General features: G+C 33.6%; 6 protein-coding genes across 6 annotated transcripts; 4 read left to right on the top strand and 2 right to left on the bottom strand.

Annotated features, from left to right (window-relative positions):
• Positions 1-1,260: 1,260 nt before the first annotated feature.
• PPL_10646 (uncharacterized protein) lies at positions 1,261-3,314 on the top strand (the record flags this gene model as incomplete). The annotated part of the gene is made up of 2 exons (XM_020581414.1): positions 1,261-1,294; positions 1,696-3,314. 2 exons carry the CDS (start codon positions 1,261-1,263, stop codon positions 3,312-3,314), a joined length of 1,653 nt encoding a protein of 550 aa, XP_020428201.1.
• A 719-nt stretch (positions 3,315-4,033) lies between these two features.
• PPL_10645 (uncharacterized protein) lies at positions 4,034-5,083 on the top strand (the record flags this gene model as incomplete). The annotated part of the gene is made up of 1 exon (XM_020581413.1): positions 4,034-5,083. The coding sequence occupies one exon, from the start codon at positions 4,034-4,036 to the stop codon at positions 5,081-5,083; it is 1,050 nt and encodes a 349-aa protein (XP_020428200.1).
• Positions 5,084-5,250: 167 nt separating this feature from the next.
• Positions 5,251-7,957, bottom strand: PPL_10644 (uncharacterized protein; the record flags this gene model as incomplete). The annotated part of the gene is made up of 3 exons (XM_020581412.1): positions 5,251-7,022; positions 7,097-7,195; positions 7,954-7,957. The coding sequence occupies 3 exons, from the start codon at positions 7,955-7,957 to the stop codon at positions 5,251-5,253; spliced, it is 1,875 nt and encodes a 624-aa protein (XP_020428199.1).
• Positions 7,958-8,504: 547 nt separating this feature from the next.
• On the bottom strand, positions 8,505-9,354 carry alg3 (glycosyltransferase; the record flags this gene model as incomplete). Its single annotated transcript, XM_020581411.1, has 3 exons — positions 8,505-8,687; positions 8,753-9,141; positions 9,177-9,354. 3 exons carry the CDS (start codon positions 9,352-9,354, stop codon positions 8,505-8,507), a joined length of 750 nt encoding a protein of 249 aa, XP_020428198.1.
• A 1,214-nt stretch (positions 9,355-10,568) lies between these two features.
• acrA (adenylyl cyclase) lies at positions 10,569-15,789 on the top strand (the record flags this gene model as incomplete). Its single annotated transcript, XM_020581410.1, has 7 exons — positions 10,569-11,020; positions 11,265-12,184; positions 12,323-12,570; positions 12,653-12,805; positions 12,888-13,680; positions 13,918-15,617; positions 15,694-15,789. The coding sequence occupies 7 exons, from the start codon at positions 10,569-10,571 to the stop codon at positions 15,787-15,789; spliced, it is 4,362 nt and encodes a 1,453-aa protein (XP_020428197.1).
• A 499-nt stretch (positions 15,790-16,288) lies between these two features.
• Positions 16,289-19,791, top strand: PPL_10641 (uncharacterized protein; the record flags this gene model as incomplete). The annotated part of the gene is made up of 3 exons (XM_020581409.1): positions 16,289-19,162; positions 19,629-19,652; positions 19,708-19,791. The coding sequence occupies 3 exons, from the start codon at positions 16,289-16,291 to the stop codon at positions 19,789-19,791; spliced, it is 2,982 nt and encodes a 993-aa protein (XP_020428196.1).
• Positions 19,792-20,936: the final 1,145 nt, after the last annotated feature.

Here is a 20,936-nt window from a genome sequence, read left to right as displayed (position 1 = left end):
GTATTATTGTTATTGTTATTGTTATTACTACCACTATAATATGTATTATAAAGTGATTGATAGTCATCTACTACATGACCTCTATGATCACTGCTAATCACACAATTAGCACACAACAACTGATTGCAGTCTTGACAAAGAAATTCCAATTCTCTCTGATGCTGTAAACATTTCAACAATTTTCCCCCACTATTTCTTTTATTTTTATTTTCATCGACTTCACCTACAAACAATGTTGATTTATTGATACCATCCATATAAATAATAATGATGATAATATAAATATATTTAAAATATAAATAAGATAAAATAAAATAGATAATATTAAATAGATAACTAAAAACTTAAAACTAAACTAGTTGGTTTGGTTGGTTGGTTGGTTCTTTTTTGAAATTTAACAGTTTTAAATAAATGTGAACGTGTTAATCAATGATGATGATTCTGAGTATTGGTATTGGTTTAATTAATTAAATTGGTGTGTGGGGAATGTAAATTGAATGAAGAAGTTTCAGAGATATTGATGTGTGACATGAAAGTTTAAGCGATTTAAATAAACTTTGGTTGGCACGCCTCTCTTGTTGTTGGTTGATGAGCGCAAAAGTATCATCATGATCTGAATAGATTTTTGGAAAACAAATTACTAAATTTGTTTCATATTTTAAGTGTTTTGATTTAGAGTTTTATGTGATTGACTGATCACACCAAAGTGTAATCACAAGGTTTTAGCTTAAAAAAAGTGTTGAATTTTGTATTTTCTAGGGGTAGGGTGGTGTTGTTTTTGGGGAACCGCCATCCATTAAGACTACCACCAAGCAAAGCACACACAATTTAAAATAAAAATCTAAAAAACCATTTTAATGAATGAAAACAAACACCAACCTAATTTTACAAAAACAGTGAATTTCATTGTTGTTTGTCGTAACTGTTTTTTATTTTATTTTTTCATATGAAATGTAAAAACAAACACAAATACAATGAAAAAAGATATAATTGTATATTTAACTTTTTAATTAGATATTTATTAAAAAATTATCATTTTCCTTTTTTTTGATGCATTATTATTTGCAATGCATTTTTTTTTCAGAAGTTCAGGTGATTTTTTTTTGTGAGCACGAATTGCAATTTTTTAAAGTGTGTTGTTCAGAGTTGAAAAAAAGTCAAACATGAAAAGTGACCAGTCAACAATTAATTTTTCACCATACAATTCAATTACCCCCATTTCACCTGATAACTAGCCCTTTTCATCATTAAAAAAAAAAAATGGTATTTTTCTATCATAAAAATTGCAAGTTAAGCAAGTGAGCAACACAGCAGCGGTCTAATCATAAATCATCCCAATAATAAATAAATAAGAAACTATAGATTTAATAAATATAAATAAATATTATATTTCTAAAGTTTATAAATTTATCATCAAAAATTTAAAATAATTTAAACAATTAATTAAATATATTTGCTTCTTTCTTTAGTCAGATTTATTTTAGTTTAGTTTTTTTTTTAATAAAAATAATTTTGTTTTTGTTTTTTTCTTTTTTTTTTTGTCAAAACTTTTCTTGTTTTTGAAAAATTAGTTTCATTTCAATCCTTCATTATCACCATATTTATATACTTCACCAATTCATCATCATTCCTTTCAATTATATTATATTTTCATTAGATATATATATTTATTTATTTTTTATTTATTAAGATAAGATAAGATAGATATGTCAACTGTTGCCAAGAATAATAACACTTCTGCTGCTGCTGGTGGTGCACCAAAGAAAGATAGAGCACCAAAGAAGGAAAATAACAGAGAGAACAATAAGACTACTACCACCACTTCAACTGGTGGTGTTGCTGCCGGTGGTAACAAGCAGAGCAATGGTGGTGAGAAGAAAGATTATCCAGTCGATCCAAAATTGGTTGCATTTGAAAACAGAATCAATGAGATGTTCGAACAGAGAACCACATTGATAAAGAAGAAGGAGGAAATCATTAAATCGTTGAAAGATAAGCGTCAGGCTGTCAAGACTCTCTACGACGCCAGCGGAAGCAAGTCGTCGGAGAAGAAAGAACTCCAAGACAAAAAGTCAGAGATGTTGAAACAGCGTACAGAGATGATCAACACATTGAAAAAGATGATCGAAGAACAAAAAGTACGTAGAGACGGAGTCGATGCCCAATCGAAGGACTTGCCATTCCGTATCAACGCTAGAACCACCTTGGAGGACGCCATTCTCAGCATCGAGAAGGCAGCCCAAGAAATCGAAAAGGAGATCGAAGCCGAACGTAATCCAAACGTTCAACGTAATTTAATCAAGAAGCAAAGTGGATTCAACGCCCAGCGTCGTTCGATCACCGAATTCTTTGCCACTCGTGAGACCATCGCCCAGTTTGACACTGCCATCACCAACCACAAGTCAAAGATCGACCCACTCACCAAAGAGATCGACGATCTCGAAGCAAAGATCAAGGAGATCAAGGACACCGCCTCACCAAACAGCGACAAGATCAAGATCCTCAAGGACGAGATCAACTCGATGGACGCTAAGGTCAAGGAACTCCAAGTACAGATCGACGCCGTCCAACCAAAGATCGACGCCGAGAAGATCGCCAGAACCACCTACAAGGAGGAAGCAAAGAAGTTGCGTAAGGAGCAACAAGAAAAGAAGAGAGCAGAGTATTTAGAGAACGAGCGTAAGAGAACTGAAGAGCGTCAGAAGCGAGAGGAGGAGCAACGTCAAGAGGAACTCCGTAAGGTTCCATACGAACAAGAGATGTACAAATGTGACAACCTCGTCACCTATTTAGAGAGTTTGAAACCAAAGACCGTCGCCGAAAAGGTTACAGCCACTCAAGCCGTTAACACTGCCGACCTCGACGGAATGGTTGCCCTCGCTCCAAAGACCCAAAAGTCACGTGGAGGTGCCAAGGACGACAAGAAGAAGAAGGATGCCGCTCCAAAGCCATTACCAGAGGTCATCAGACACCCAATGTCCGTATTCTCTGATTTCGAGTTGATATCGATGGCTCCACCATCAAAGTACGCCGACATCGATGAGTCCATCGTCCAACTGCGTAGCAAGAAGGAACACTACAAAACTCTCTCTGCTCAAGTCATGGAGCAACGTCAAAAGGCACAACAAGAAGCTGCCGAAGCCAAACCAACCACCACCACCACCACAACCACCGCCGCCACTGAAGAATCAACCACCACCACCACCGCCGCCGCCACTGAATCAAAATCAGAAACCACCACCGCTGACTCTAGCGAAACTACTCCAGCTGCTACACCAGACACCAACGGTCAAGTTGAAGTTGAGGCTCAATAATCTGAAAAAGTAGATTATTAAAAAAAAAAAACAAATACTCATAAAATAAATAAAATACATACAATACAATCCTATATAACACCGCAGTGCCATTTTATAAATACCACCCACCACTACAATCCTATAATATTATTATATTTTTATACAATACAACCTTCAAACAACACAACTCCCCTTATAATGTCATATCATATCAAATTAAAACTTATCTAATAAAAAAAAAATATTGATAAAATTTTAAAAAAACAATAATAATAAATATTTATATAAATATTTATACTTTAGTATTAATCAATCATCAATGATTCTATAGGATTGTTGTATAAATTAACTGACTTCAATACCGTTATTGTTTATTTTAAGAACAATCAATCATGTCATCTTTTTTGATGCAAAGTGGTAACCTTGGAATTTTTCTATTTAAGTTTTAGGGTGAACAAAAGTTTGGTTATCATTTCCATTTTAAGAAACAACTTAATATTGTAATAGTTTCATTTATTGTATTAAATTGTATTTTATAATTATTTATTTGTACATTAATAATATTATTAAAATTTGTATTTTTATGTTACTTGTTTATTTATAAATTGTAAATTGTTTATTGTTTTCTAAATTTAATTCTAATGATCCATTTCAAATAAAAATAAATAATTATCTTTAGTTCATTCTTAATTATATAGTTTTAATTATTTGTTTATTTGTTATTTTCTTAAATTTCAATGGATAATAATAGAATTCTTATTAAAAATCATGATGAAGAGTATATGTCTTTGTCAAATTCATCAGTCGGTGTAAAATATAAACATAGTTTTGTCAAGATGAACGAAGGTTCTGTTAAGCAAACAGAGTTGATGACCTCATTCAGATATAAGACACAGAAACATGAGAAGGTTAGACCTGAGCCATCATTGGATACTCTATTTCCTGGCCAATCTCCAATGTTTAGTTTAACAGCTCCTCTACCACAATCGTCTATCTCTCAAGCCCAACAAATTAAAATTAAAAAAGGTTCTTCTTCTTCGCCAAAGAAACAAGTTAAAGGATCTTCATCATCATCCTTCTCCTCCTCCAGCAACACTTCAATTCCAACTCAGTCATCGATCATCGCCCATAAGTCACCTTCAAAGTCATTTAAAAATGTAATCAAGTATCTCAGTGTCATGGAGCCTGTAAAATCCAACATTGTACATCTGGAGCCAAGCATGGAAATGGTTACAAATTCTATTCCATCTCAACTTTTAATACCTGTACAACTATCATCATCATCTTCATTCTCCAATCAAACAAACCACCAGTTAAACTTTGTAAATCATCAACCAATTACTCAGGTATCATATGATACAACACCATCCACAGCAGATATCGATGAAATTAATACTAATAATAATGAAACATATTCACTAGAATCACAAGAATCATACAGTGATTCAGCAACATCTCTTTTAATTACACATGTACAATCAGATACACAACAACAGAAAACAACAACTTCAAATATTGTAAATAATTGTATTACTACTAATCAAAATGGTGAATCACCAGAGGATTATTCAATTCTTAAAGAGTTATTAGAATACACATTCAACAATCCAATTCAAAATTTTAATATCAACACTTTTGATTCACTAACACCTTTAGAATCTTCATCTACAACCTCCTCCCTTCACCAAACTAATCAATGTTATAATACTACAGAGAATTCCTATACATTTAACACTTATCAAATTAATCAACTTCAAAACTATGATGATGATAATAATAATAATTAATACAGTCGATGTATCAAAAATAAATTAAAAAAATATAAATAATTATTACTAATAATGAATAAATTGTAAATAAATAAATAAATAAATAAATATTATTAATAAAATAAAATTAAATAATTTATTATTATTATTATTATTTTTCCCAAAATATTAAAACTTAATTTAATTTAAGCTTTTGGTTTGTTTTTTAAGAATTTGATCGAACCGTTTGAAACTCTGTTTTGTTGGTCGTGGTCGTTGACAAAGTGCCAGGTGTTACTTCCTACACAATAGATATGGTTGCCATATTGTTTGCCACCGATAAGATAGACCTCGCCGTAGAGTAAACTGTATGTTTCACTGTTGATATTACATGTGTTTAGATAGATAGTGGAGAGAGTGCCTGTCGTGCAACCGGTGATGTTGGGCGACGACAGTACAGTCTTGGTTTTCGTGCTGATCGATATCGTAAAGAAATTCTTTTGTTTGTCGAGAATGTAGATGAGATCGTTGCCGTCGAAGCAAGCGCTGATAATCAATTGAACGATGCCGATGTCTTCGATCAACGTCGATAGCTTTCCCTGAACGGTGTCGAAAACCAACACCGTTGGCCAGTCCATTCGTTCGCGGACACCGCCAACGATGTAGATGCAGCCAGCGTGATAGAAGCTGTACGATCCGACACGTGGTTGTGCCATGTTTCCAACGCGGCTGAACGTCAGTGTCTGTGTGTCGAAACGGTCGATTCTCTTGAGGTTGATCTTGTTGTAGCAGCCGCCCGTCAAGTAGATGTAGCGCGCGCCATCATAGCAAGCAGAGATTCCATAGCCACCTTCGCCAGTGGTGATGGCGCCACTCTTGTCCCACGACGTCGACTCGATGCAAAGTCTGCTGTAGGTGGCCGAACAATTGTGACCGCCAAACACATAGATGCAGCGTCCGTCGGAAACCACCGAGTAGAGCGGCAGTCTACGATGCTCGTGCTCGGGATCATCACTTATCTTTGTCCACTTGCTGCTGGAGATATCGAATATGAAGCTGCCGTCGGCACCGGTCGTAAAGAGGTAGTTTGCGCGGTCGTGAGTCGGCTCGCCATCGAGCAACTCGTAGATACGTCCAAGAAAGGCCTGTGCTTTCTCAATGTCCAACAGTCTCAAAACACACGAGGGTGGAGGATTAGGATCGCCATTACACTTCATCAGGGTCATATACTTTTGCACCAAATGAAGCAACTCTATTGGTTTCTCACATTGATTCACCTGAAACATCGCACTGTTCTTCTCGATCAACTCTGAAACACTACCCATATCTCTGATAGATTTCATAACTTTTTCTATACATATATCCAGATTCAAGTGTTCATCTATCACAGCTTCTTCTTCTTCTTCCTCTCTTTCTTCACCTTCTTGCTCACACATTAATATCTTATTACTATTCTCTTTTTCTTTTTCTTTTTCTTGACATATTTCATTATATTTTCTTTTTGTACAGATTGTAGATGGACTAAGTTGTTGTTGTTGATGATGATGATGATGATGGTTTTGTTGTTGTTCGTTTTCATTGTCATTCCCAACTCTATTCTTATTGTTTGTATAATTTGAAACCGTTGCAATTACATTGTTGATCTCTTTCATCTCTTGTAATATCGATTGTATATTTTGTTCTGCTTTCTCTCTCTCGTTCCGCAGAGGTTTCTTTATTTTGTGTTCTTCTACCATTAGGAATTCGTGTAGCTGACTATAGTATTCAGTGACTTCATCCTCTGTCTTTTTGAACCTTTCAATCATCAGATCGTTCTCTTTTGTCTTTAACCATAGTTCATCCAATCTCTGTTGTAACTGTCCATTGCTGTGTAATGTCTGAACGACTGTATCGAAATCCTCTATCACATGACCACGATGACATGCAGAGATACTACAATTTGCACATAACATAACATTACAACTTCTACATAGAAATTCTAAATAACAACAACAATAAAAGTAATTCATCATATTAATATTACTTCAATTAATAATAAAAAACATAACTTACCTAAACATCTATGATGTACTGGACATTTATAATATTCATTATCATCATCATCATCATTAATGTTATTTGTTTTATTAACATCCATAATGTAATGAACTACTAAATATAAATTAAATATAAACTTTTATTATTTTTATTCTATTCTATTCTATTTTTACAAACTAATATATATTCTTTTAAATAAAATAAATATAAATAAACAAACAAACGAATTATTTATAAATTTGTTTGAAAAAAAATCTATCTATATATCTAAATTATCTTTCGTTCAATTTTTTGATATTATTATTATTATTATTATTATTATTACTACTATATAAATATTATATTATATGATATTAATTATTTTATAGTATATTATTTAAAAACCAATATAAAGAAGTATACATTATTATTTAATATGTTAAAATAAAAAAAAAAGAGTAAAGTATAATTATTATAATTAGGAGTACTAGTGTATTTTGATTATTATTATGTAATTGTTGGATTAATTTAATATTCTTTGTAATATTTTAATTATTCTTTTTAAGATTCTCTTTGTTTCTTATATTCTCACAGTCAACTTTAATTTACTCAAGATATTTCGAAATGATGTATGAGAGATGTAAAAAATGAATTGGCAAAAAGAAGGAAAAAGAATAATGAAAAAAATTGTTGTTTATTTAAAAAGACACTTTTTTGGTTTTTGTTGTTTGTTTTTTTTGTAGTGTGTCATTATGACACCAGAATTCTTAATTTCTTCATGAATATTTTCAAAAGAATGCTTTAGAAACACCAGAACTTATTCAAGAAGCTTGAATTTTTGAAAAAAAAATCGATCTAAAAATTATAATTTTTTGAGTATTTTTTGCAAACACTCATTTTTCAATTTTATTTTGTTTTTTTGTTGTTCTTTTGAGATTGAAGTGGTGATTGAAGTGGTGATGGCGATTCTGAAAAAAGTAGTGATACCAAAATTAGGAGATTACAAATGAAGAGTAGCCCAGAGCTGAAATTGGTTGATGGATATACGTTCCACGAATATTCGATGGCAACCAAGAGGAGTGCTCGTATTGGCACCGGTAGAATGGTCTGTTGCCAAAGCAGGTAAGGCAAACTGTGGAAATACCACACGTAGAACTGATAGTGAAGTGAACGTGCAAATGTTATGCCAACTAGATTGGTGGTGAACATCACCGTCAGAATGTAACGAGGTTCGAGAATACGCTTTGGTGCACCAGACTGAGGTAAAAATTCAAGTTTGAGATTCGATGATCGCTTGCTCTTGGACAACCACTTGAAGATGAAAATGCTGAGGATGAACAAGTGGCATCCGAGCAATCCGATTGCCCAGGGTTTCGAAAGGAAGATGTCCACCGGCACGAATCGCCAATTGACAGTCCATTTGTACATGAATTGCCGTGAGAATTCAAAGGCGCGTGTCAAGTAGCTGACTGGGTGACTGGCGAGGAATGGCGCGCCAATCGCCAGTTGCAGCAATCCACAGATGCCAAGACGCGGAATTGTCCAGACGATTCCGTAGGTTTGGAGGAGCAGTAGTAGAAGTGCTGGCGCGTACAACAGTACATTCATCTTGATGCTGACTGCCGCGCTAAAGAATACGCAGCCGAGCGACCAACGATGACGCGTGAAAAGGTAGAGAGAAATGTAGAATACAAACATGGTGAGACCGTCGTTGAACAGTCGCAGTCCGAAAATCGAGTGGATACGCTTCGAGAGGATGAGGAACGCCAGTACGTAACCGGGCACGTGCTTGCGATCACGTCCATAGATAGCGAATACCAGCGCACTGGTGGCGACTGCCAGCGCGGCGAATATAATTTGCGCGCGACCAATGTTGGCGCCAAGGTCGGTCAGCTGACGCAGCACGGCAAACACATAGATGAATCCGGCGGGATATACGACGGGACCAGTGTCACCCTCGAGTTTCGTATAGTCACGCTCGCCATTCATGAAAAGAGTGATCTGCTGCATGTAGGTCGACCAATCGATCTCTGTGTACTCTACCTTTGTCACCACCAAATAGTTGATCGCCACATCACACACTAAAAAAATATGGCGAACCAATAGAAATATCTACTGTCATTCAATATCGACACTACTTTTTTGTAGAAGCTGCTGTTGCTGTTGCCACTACTAGTGGTATGTGTTTTCTTGGTGGTATTGGTGGTTGCAACACGATCATCATCATCATTTCGGTGGTGATCTACAACACCTCCACTATTTCTGTTACCTCTACTAGTAACTTTTGAACTCATCTTTTTTTGATATTAATGATACAACAATCAAATTGCATCAACAAATAAATAAATAAAAAGAATTGTTTTTAAAAAGTCAAAACAGGCTTAAAAAGTCAAAAAAAAAAAAAAAATAAAAATCACTTTAAATGGAAATTATCATTCTGATGACCATAGACCATGGTTTGTCTGATCTCTTCTCCTTCTCTTTTGTTGACAATACAAACATATCCTCATTTTTATAATTATTATTAAATACTTTTTTTTTATTTAGTACAAATAAATAATAAATTAATTAATTTACATAATTTTTGTCAAAAAATACAAGTAATGTTTTGTTTGTTGATAGTGTGAATGAAGTTCAATATCAAAATTTAAAATAAATAAAAAAAAGTAGTTTATTTTAGATTACAAACATTCATTCTATCTCTCTTTCTATCTTTATGTCAATAATTTTGGAAAAAAAAAAAAAAAAAAAACAAAAACAAAAAGTAATGTTATAATAACATTTTCAATTTAATATGTTGACATGTGAAGGTGATGTTGTTAGATTGGATTGTTTGTTTGCTTGTAAAGTTATCGTTCGTGATCAAATTTTATTCCCCCTTATCATTATCATCACCCGCTCACCTCTCATTTTTTTAAAAAAAAAACAATAATTAAAAATTAAATAATAATAATAATATCTATATTCCTATTATCATTATGATTATTGTTATTTTTTTTTTTAATCTATTAAATTAATTTGTTGTTCGAAAACAAAAATAATAAATAATATTATAAAAAAAATAAAAAAAAAGAAGTAGAAATAGCAATAATAATAATTATTATAAAATACATATATTTATCATTAAAAAAAGAAAAAAGTTAAAAAGATATATATTTTTAATATTTATTTATTTATTTATTTGTTTGTTTGTTTTTTTTTTTTCCCAGGTCTGTCTGATGTAGTGAATAACCAAAGTTATAAATATATTTTCAAACAATTTAATAAATCTTGAACAAGATTTTTTATTTTTTGGTTTTTATTTTTAATTTTATTTTTTATTTTTATAAAAAGAATTTTGAACATCAAAAAAATCGATATATTTTTACTGAAATTAAAAGATTAATAAAAGAAACAAAACAATTATCAATATAAATATATATATCTATATCTATCTAAAAATAATAATAGTTTGATAATTATAATAATAATATTATTATAAATCAATTTTTATTTATGTAAGAAAGAAATGGAAAATCAATTTAATAAGAGGAGTGGTGGTGGTGCTGAAAGTGGAGCTGGTGAAAGTGGTGAAAATCTTGTTGGAGCTACTTCTACAAACAGTAATAATAATTATAATAATAATATAACAAATAATAGTAATATAAATATAAATATAAATAGTATGCGTTATAGAAAAAATAATTTAAATATAAATAAATCAAATGTAAATAATAATAATTTAAATATAAATAATAATAGCAATAATAGTATAGATAATAATAATAATAGTAATGTATTTAATAATTTAAATTCACCACGTGCTGTATCTGCACGTAAATATCTGCTACATCATGCATTGGACTCCGATCAATCGAATCATCACTACGATAATATCGACGGACTGGACGACGAAATCGAACAGTCAACTTCCATACCTTTTTTCAATGTTGGAAACATCTCACAATCCGTACATAAACTGTAAGTTATTGAATACTTTATCATCATTATGTTATCAAATCAAATCTAAATCTAATGCTATTGAAAAAATGATAGATTAAGTTATGTATTATTTTTTATTGTTTTACTTTTTTGTTTGTTTGTCGGTTGGACCGCTACTTTGGCTGCCGATATCGAATCAGACGGGTTGCGGATGGTGTAATGTGATTCGTTTGGAGTGGATCATTTCATTCGTTGGATTGGTATCTTCGATATTTCATTTCAGTATTAGACGTGATTTTTTTACAGTGTATATGGCATTCGGTGGCTTTTGGAATGCACTTTACTATCGTGACTCTTACTTACAGCCCTACTACATAACACCATTCAACTTTCTCTTTAGTGTATTCTTCTACCTTTTCATCTTATTTCCACGTGCACCAAGCAATAATCCTAGATCGACACGACCTGCTATCTTTCAACGTTTGTTCTTTGATGATGAAGAATTGGATGCAAACATCAATAACAACAATCATAACAATAATCATCATCATTACAACAATGAGAATGTAGAACAACAGCAACATCATCAACAACAGCATCAACATCAACAACAGCAGCAGCATCATCAACAACAGCAACAACATCAACAACAGCATCATCAACATCAACATCATCATCATAAACATCAACGTTCAAATAGTTCAAATAGTAAAAGAAATGGAAATGGAAATGAACATAATAGTAATAATAATAATGGAAATGGTAATGGTAATAATGGTAGTAAACTTAACATGTTATATTGGAATATATGTCAATTTGCTTTGGTATTGGTGGTTGTAATTATGTTGTTCATTGCGATTTTGTTGATTACCGTCATGACAACTTCTACTGACTTGAAAGTAAGTGGTGGTGCCAAACAAGGTAGTATAATAGATTTGGCTTGGACAACGGTGGAGTCGATTATGTATAATTCACCGAATCAGATATTCAGTATCAACGAGTCGATCGTTCGTCTCATTTTGATATTGTTTCTCAGTGGTATGACGATGTTGTATCATCTACAGATTCGAAAGACCTACACTCTACTGTCGCTGGCGTCTCTCATGCCACAGGTGGCAGAAGCACTCTACCTCCTCGAGTACTCGATGGCGAGTGGCGCCAGTGAGAAGGATCGTGACTTTGTCGGCGATCCCTATGGTGGTGGTATCTTTTACATTCTCAATGTTCTGAGTTTTCTCAGTTTCTTTTGTGGTTTGGCCATCGATATAGTGCAGGCGTCGGGCGAGAAGTACACGCGCTGGAAGGCAGAGGGTGAGATACTCCATCGTCGTCTATCAATAGAACTGAATCAGCAATCCGACTACATGAACAGGATCTACGCAACCGGAACACAACAACTCTTGGAAAAGTTTGACTTTATGCAACAGTTTGTCGAGAAGATGACTCACTCCATTATGGACATCTCCAAGGAGACTTGTCATCTCCAGTCGACCGATCTCAACAAGTATCAAATTCGATCGATCAATACCATACAAGAGTTGATCAATCAAAACATCAATTTAGTTGATGATATAAAATTGATATTAGCTGTAAGTTAACTTAAATAATATAATACAGATGCACTTTAACCAACCAACCAACCAACCAACTAATGTTTATCCACAATAATAGATTGAATCAGGTGATATTTCAGTTGAGGATGTCACATTCAATATATTCTCATTGATAGAAGAGGTATTTGAAAAGATATCGAAAGATATCAACAATACAAATATTGAATTGGTATTTAGAGTTAATGAAGATGTTCCTTTAAATTTAATTGGAGTAAGTAGTATAAGTAGAATTAGTAGTAAAAGTTGTAGTTTTGTTAACTAAAATGTTGTTATTATTTATTTTTTTTTAATAGGATCCATCTGCTTTGATACAGATTCTATTACAGTTATTAAAGAATTCGGTAAAGTATACAGAGAAAGGAGATATTGGAGTTATTGTTAGTAAGATAGATCCACCTGTACAGAGTGACGCTGCATTGCTGGATCAAGACGATGTTTATATTGAAATATCTGTGTTTGACAGTGGTACTGGTTTGACGGATGACCAACTCAAGATTATCAATCAGTTTCAACCATTTCCAAAGTTTGGTGACTACGAAGACAGTGACGATGACTATCAGAGTGGAAGTAGTAGCTTTAAAGGTGGATACAAAATTAGTCATGATAGATATAGAAGTAGAAGTAGAAGTAGATCTCGTAAAAGTAAATCAAAACATAAAAAAAATAATAATAATAACAATAATAATAGTAGTAGTGAAGAAGATAAAGATGCTTATCAGAAACAAAATACTGGTCAGAGAATGGAGGTGGAGGACAATGTGATTGATGAAGATGACGACGACGATGATGACGATCAAGAAGATGAAATGCCAAACTCTCAAGGAACAGGTCTTGGATTGTACATTTGCAATAAGATTATTAAGGGTTTGGGTGGTTCTTTTGTGGCACAAAAGAACGGCGATGGTGGTTGTGTTTTTGTTATCAACTTGGTGTTCCAAGTCGATCGCTCTCCAACACCGGTCTCTGAGAATCCTTTTGCGTTGACCGGTGACCAACTAGCTATTTTTAATCAGCTGCCAATCCTAATCATTGACGACGATGCCAATGTTAGAATGTCCACAGAAATGATACTAAAGAGACTGGGTTGTATTTCAAAGTCTGCAGGCTCAACGGTAGAGGGAATCAGGGAGTTGAAGTTGGCTACACAACTCAACCCATATCGGGTGGTGCTTATCGACTATCACATGCCTGGTTGCGATGGTTTGGAAACCATTCAGATGCTACGTGACAATCCTTTGTTTGACAATGTCAAGCTGATTCTCTTGTTGACACCGACCGACCTGTTGCTTCGGAACAGCAAGACGCGAAACATCACGTGCATAGTGAAGCCACTGACACCCACCAATCTTGTTCGTGGTATCTCTCAAGTCTTCAATGTTGCCATGAGTGTTCATCGCAAGAAATTCAACTCTGTCTTCCCTATCAAGGTGTTGGAGTCTGGTCGTGGTCGTCCTCTGATGCGAACTCTCATCGGTGAGTCTGACTTTTCCACTCAGAATATCATACAAAACTGTCTTGAGACATTTAGATATCACTTTACATTTGTACAGGACGGTGCTACGTTGCTGTCGATGGCCAAGAAGAACTACTATGATCTCATACTTGTCAATATCGACTTGCCAGTGCTCAATGGTATGGAGGTGAGCGATGCCATTCGAAAGCATGAACTACAGATTCAATCCACAGCAAGTCCTGACCCTGTTTCGACCACTTGTGACGAGAACAAGTCATCGCCACTGAGCATCGGTAGCACCGGAAGTGCATCGTCGCCCTCCAAATCATCGAGTTCCAGCGCTGTCAAAGGAAGACGAATGTCATTCCCACAGCTTTTCCAGACATCCGATCTTGTCATTTCCCACAAGCGAAAGGGTAGTTTAAAGATTATCGGTATTTCCAACACTGCTATCACACTCGACCAAATGAATATCTACAGAATGTCGGGAATGGACGATTGTATCATGAAACAAGATATCAGCATTCAACTAACCAATGTGTTGATTGAGATGGATAAACAACGCAAGCAGATGGTCTATTCTCCTCAGAAACTACTGACTCCACTGACTGAGAAGAAAGAAGACATGATTGTCATTCCACAGTTGTCGACATCGCGTGTCTCCATGATGAGTGCTAGCAACAGCACTCCTTCCTCTTCCACTTCGTCAGCGGCATCCAGTAATCTCATTGGCCGCTCAACCAACAGTGAAATCGGCATGGGTTTGACAACGACAACAACTACTACAAAGTCAACGAAACGTGTGCAAGATCTCCAGAATGTAATCAGTCGGTTCGTACCTATTGAATTCCAACAGTTGATTGCACCAGCCGGAATGGAGCATGTCTATCTCGGCGATGCCATATCGAAAACGATCACTATCTTCTTTAGTGATATCCGTGACTTTACTTCGACCACCGAGAAGATGGTGGTAGACGACGTCATCGATTTCCTAAATACCTACTTGGCATTTGCTATTCCAGCGATCACCGACAAGGGTGGATTCATCGACAAATTCATTGGCGATGCTATTATGGCGATATTCCCACACAGTGACATTCAGGAGCAGGCTATTGCCGCTGTGAAAGCAGCGATCGGGATGATGCGGTCACTCGACTTTATGTCGGAATCTGGATTCCGATTCAAGAGCGTTGAGACCGGAATCGGTATTAACACCGGTAAGACAATCATTGGAATCGTTGGAACCGAGACCAGAATGGAACCGACCGCTCTTGGCGATGCAGTCAATTTGGCGTCGAGAACCGAACCACTCTGCAAAGAGTATGGATCACGTATTCTAGTGACGCAATTCACAATCGAGGCGATCGGTGCATCGATCGATGAATTCACCATTCGTTTGGTCGACAGTGTCAAGGTGAAAGGAAAATCAGAGGCTGTCGACATCTACGAGGTGATCGATGGCGAGCGAGACGATATCAGAGCATTGAAGCTATCGATCTTGGCATCTTTCAACAATGGTGTAGAACACTTTAGAAAACAAAACTATGAAGATGCTTTATCATGTTTCCAAGTAATGTATCACATTTTTTCAAAGATCACTATTATTATTATTAGTATTAACATTTTTATGTATGTTCTATAAATAGAATTGTAATGAGCTATTCCCTGCTGATAAACCAACAAAGATATTCATACAAAGATGCATTGATTCATTGGAGAGTGAAATGGATCAAATAGATTGATTCATTAAAAAAATTATAAATATTTTCGAAACTAATTCAATAAAAATTGGATGAATCAATTTGACAACTAATTTTCTTAATCTAATAATAAATACTTCAAAGTATTTGATTGAATTATTTTATAAAGTTATATTATATATAAATAAAAATAATTATTACAATACGAATTCATTTTTCGTAATGTTCAAAAAAATTAATAAAAAAAATCAAATTTATTCAATTTAAATCAGCAATGATTTTTTTTAGAACAACTTCACCTTCACCCCACTTACCCATTTAAATATACATATAAAATAAATTTATCTTTTTTTTTATTTATTTTAATTTATTTTATTTAGTGTTCAGTTCGAGTTGAAAAACAACAGGTAGAGAGATATAGATATAGATAGATAGATAGTATATAATATAAAGAGAGAGACACATAGATATTATTAACGATAACACCATTATTATATTATAATAGTATATAAAGATAAAGAGGAGAGAGAGAGAGATAAAGATGGAGTCAAATTTGTGTAAAGATCATAAAAGAGATTTGGAGTTTATTTGTTTGGGTTGTAAAGAGTTGATATGTTCCAAGTGTATGGTGCATACGCATCGAGGTCATACATTTGAAGATTTCGATACTTTGTTTGCAGCAAAGAAAGACGGTGATAAGGAAGACATCGGTAGCCGCACACCTGTCCTAAACACTCAGTTTACATCAAGACTGAATCATCTCTATGAGAGAATGAAAGAGTATGAACAAACACTAGAGTCATTCGGCCAAGTCGAACGTTCGATCACTGAGTACATCGACCAACTTTTACTCGCCGTAGAACTCCTAAAGGATCAGATAAAACGCGAACTTCAAACCGAACGTCAATCCATAAGTCAAACATTACTCTCAATGCTTACAGAGTTCAAAGATATCAATTCAATCATCGTAATGATATCAAGAGGTCAAGAGAAGAATCAACAGCAACTACAAAATGGTGGTGGTGGTCTATCAAAGAATGATAGTAATAATAATAATAATAATAATATGGAAATAGTTACAAGTAGTAGTAGTAGTAGTAGTCAAAATGATACTATTAGTAATAATAATAATAATAATGTTAATGACTTTGATAATATCAATGAACAGTTTGAAGATTATATGGCGACGTTGAAGAGTTCAGAGAATATATTTGGTTTCATACAGGCTAATATTGAGCGACTAAATATGGGAGTACCGGATTTCAATTGTCCGAAACCACATCATCTACGGTATATGCAAGCATTGCAAAAGACGATATCAGCAGTAGAGATACAACATCCTTTGACCTACACAAGCTCCGACACATCACCATTCACCAACATACTCACACAAATCAATAACATCGGTTCACTCTTTAAAAAGAGTTCCAATCCTTATAATATTAATATCGATATGAAAAATAATAATAATAATAATATCAACAACAACAACACTACTATCGATGATAGTAACATTACACTACCCAATCCTACAACAACAACTACTACTACCACTACAACTACAACATCATCAAATTCAGCAGTCAACAATAATAAGACAGCAAACATTCCAGTTCCAAGTAAATATAAGAGCAATAACAACCAGTTGGAAGCAAGAAGTGAATCTTTGGATTTCATTTTCAATCCTTCCGGTTCGGATAGCAACGATAATCTTAGTGGTATTCTTGAGAAGACAATAGAGGATGCACATCTAGAGGCAACTACACAACAAAATAATAACAACAGTGGTAGTAGTGACAATGCAGATAGTAATAATGTTGATATAAAAAAGAGTAATAGTATTATTGGTAATGTTAAAAAGGAATATCCAAAGATTCCAGTAAAGAGTGAAAAGAAAAGTAGTGCAAAGAAAAAAGGAAAACAACAACAGCAGCAACAGCTACCTGCAACAACTACAAAACCACCAACACCAGAATTAATATCTACAACTACAAGTACATCACCAAACCAATCAAATAGAACCTCCTCTGGAAATAGTCCAAAGTTAAATAGTTCTATGGAAGGTCATCATCATGGAGATAGTAACGGTGATTATAATCCAATGGATGCTGCTCTTGATGCTCTTATCACTGGTAAGAAAGATAGTAACCACAGAGATGGAGGAAAAGATGCTGGTTTCACTGATAGTCGTAGCTATAATAATGACGGTGACGCCTATCGTGATCAACATGCTATCACTAGTAGTAAGAGAGATAGAGATAGTCCGACAAAGCGAGAATATGATTCCAGCGGTGGAAGAAACAGTAGCAATAATATTACTTCCAAACAATCTAAATCATTCAAATCATCAAAGGATGATACTGCTCCACTTGGTTATAGTAGTCATTACCATAATCATTCACATGGTTACGACCAATCCCACAGCCACAGCAGTAGCAGTATTAGTAGTGGAAGCATTAACAACAGCCATAGTATTAGTAGCAGCAGCAGCAGTAATAACAGTATGATCGTTAGTAAAAGTACACATGAAAGATCACCACCTGTCTACTCAACGAAACCAAAGAAAGAACTGTTGTTTACAATCGGAAAGGATGGAGTTTATACACTGGACTGCCATACTCTTCGTTGGACTTATAATGCGGCGTTTGAGAACTTTGAGGAACGTGAGTTTAGTCTGCATTCTCTGGTGTCCATTGCCAACCAAGTTTATGTTTTCGGTGGTTCCAATCGTACTTCGACGTTCTCACGCTATACCATTAACAATCAGAATCCCTACGAGGTTGCAACCAACCTGCCGTTGCTTTACAACCAGGGTGGAGAATCCATTTCCACTTGCTACGACGGCTACAAGTATATCTATCTGATTGGCGGTCTCTATGGTAGTTTCCAGGTGATTCGTGTCGACCAGTACAATCCAGACACCAAGGAAATCACCAGAATCATGCAATTCAACAACTCGAGATACGGTCAGTACGCATTCTACCATAATCATACGATCTACTTGGTTGGCGCGTTCAGCAGCCATTCGCAGAGCGACGACATGGCATTGTGGGGAATCGACCCAATTCTAAAGACCTCTACCGAGTATTGTTCCGATGTGCGTTTCAAGAAGACACCGAGACTGTATCTTGCTGCGATGTGTTTCGACGGTTCGGAGCTAATCTACATTTTGGACTCTGGTGGATTCTTCTATAGTTTCTCGATCAAAAGTTTCACCAAACGTCTGTTGTGTTCGCCGAAATTCAATTTCAACAGTTCCGTAACCACCAAGTTTACTATGTGCATATTTGACAAGGGTAGAGAGATCCTGTTCCTAGGTGGAAAGACTTCGACCAACCAAGTCTATTCGATTCACAATAACGTATGGAAGACGATTAACGATAATGATAAGATAGATAGAGCATTCCAAGGTGGGGTAATTGTACATACATACTAACCATCCATAAATCAACAGCGATACTTCATTCAATTTGATTTTAACTTCAACCATCAATCATCAATCATCAATCGCCATCAACCAAACTGATTAACTAAAAACAAACACTTCTTCACAAATTATAATAATTTATTATAATCAACAAACAATTCAATTCAACTAATTTGGTTGGTAACGAAAACCAACATCTTTTTTTTTCACAAATTAAAATCTTAATTTTTAGTTCAGGAAAATAAAAAGAGTACAATTATAATTAATTAATCAATATTCTTTTTCATGTTTATTGTTTTATCTTACATCACTTATTGAGGCAATTATAGAACCGAATAATCGTATCATACCTATTTATAAAATAATAAAATCAAATCGAATCTAGATAAAAACAAGTTAAAAAGTGATCATAGTCATTATCAATATTGTGAATCTTTTGTTTTACTTTTATTAGCAGATGATCAAATATGATAACGAAGTGTGTTCTATTAATTAAAGTCGATACTGACTATTGTTATTTTAAAAGTTTAAAGTATGATGTTGTTAAAGGTGTACTGTTTTCATTAAAGGTTAGTTGTCACTATAGTAGTTGTGTAAACATTTGTGTTGATTACTGATTTTCTTTGAACACAGCGAAACCCTATCACATACATATGTATATATGTGGTATTAATATCATTTTAATTTATTTAATTTGTTTGTGTGTTTGTTGTTGTTTTGTTTTGTTAGTTTTTTAAAACAATCTCTTTTCAAACAATCTGATTCACAACCTTCTTTTATAAAAATATTAATTTAAAAACAACTAAACAATGGTGTTGTTTATAAGTACTATATCATATAATAAAAACAATAATATATTACATTGAGAAAACAGTGTTAGAATAAATGTGTGTATTAAAAAAAAAAGGTGGTGGGGGTTTTATATTTTAAAATAATGTATTTTCTCCTTAAAAAAAACAAAAAGAGGATTATATGTGAACTGACATTATAATTTTTAAACCCATATATAATATAATGATACAAACACACACATATATATAGAATGTTTCACACAATTTTAAACAACATATTAAGCATGAAATCACCCTACTTTCACTGACTTGACAATAAAAATAAATGAAAAAATGAATCAACCCCACTACAATAAATATTGATTTGGTGACACAAATTATTTTAATTCTATATGTCCATCTTCTATTTATATTTCAATAATAAATCAACAACATCACAAAATCCGTACCACCATCAAACAGAAATAAATCACTACAACACAACTAGCATCAAATAAATTTAACAAAATATATATTTTTTAACTATCCTTAAAATATTAAATTAAACATATAATAATAATAATATATAAATATAATAAAACAAATAATTATATAATTTGATAATTAGTTTATTTATCTTTAAAATATTAAGATATCTCTTTTTATTTTGTTTTTTTTTTGTTGTATAGTATTTCATATTTATTCACAATCCAGTTTTAAAAATTAAAATATAAATTTAATAATCATCGATAGTATTATTTATTTATATTAAAACAAATTAAAAGGTAAATATAAATTATTTAATCAAGATGAATAGTTGTAGATAAATAAAATAATATATTTGTTATAAATATTTCTTTAGTTATTCATTAATCATCAATAATTAATCAGCCTTTTCAATCATATTTTTTGTTTTGTTTGTTTTTTTATTTGTTTTTTTTTTTTAAAGATTGTATTTTCCACATCTCCATTTTATTATTCTTTTCATTAAA

Source organism: Heterostelium album (assembly GCF_000004825.1).
Source record: "Heterostelium album PN500 unplaced genomic scaffold PPL_scaffold14, whole genome shotgun sequence".
Lineage (NCBI taxonomy): Eukaryota > Evosea > Eumycetozoa > Acytosteliales > Acytosteliaceae > Heterostelium > Heterostelium album.
This window is presented reverse-complemented; position numbering and strand designations above follow the sequence as displayed.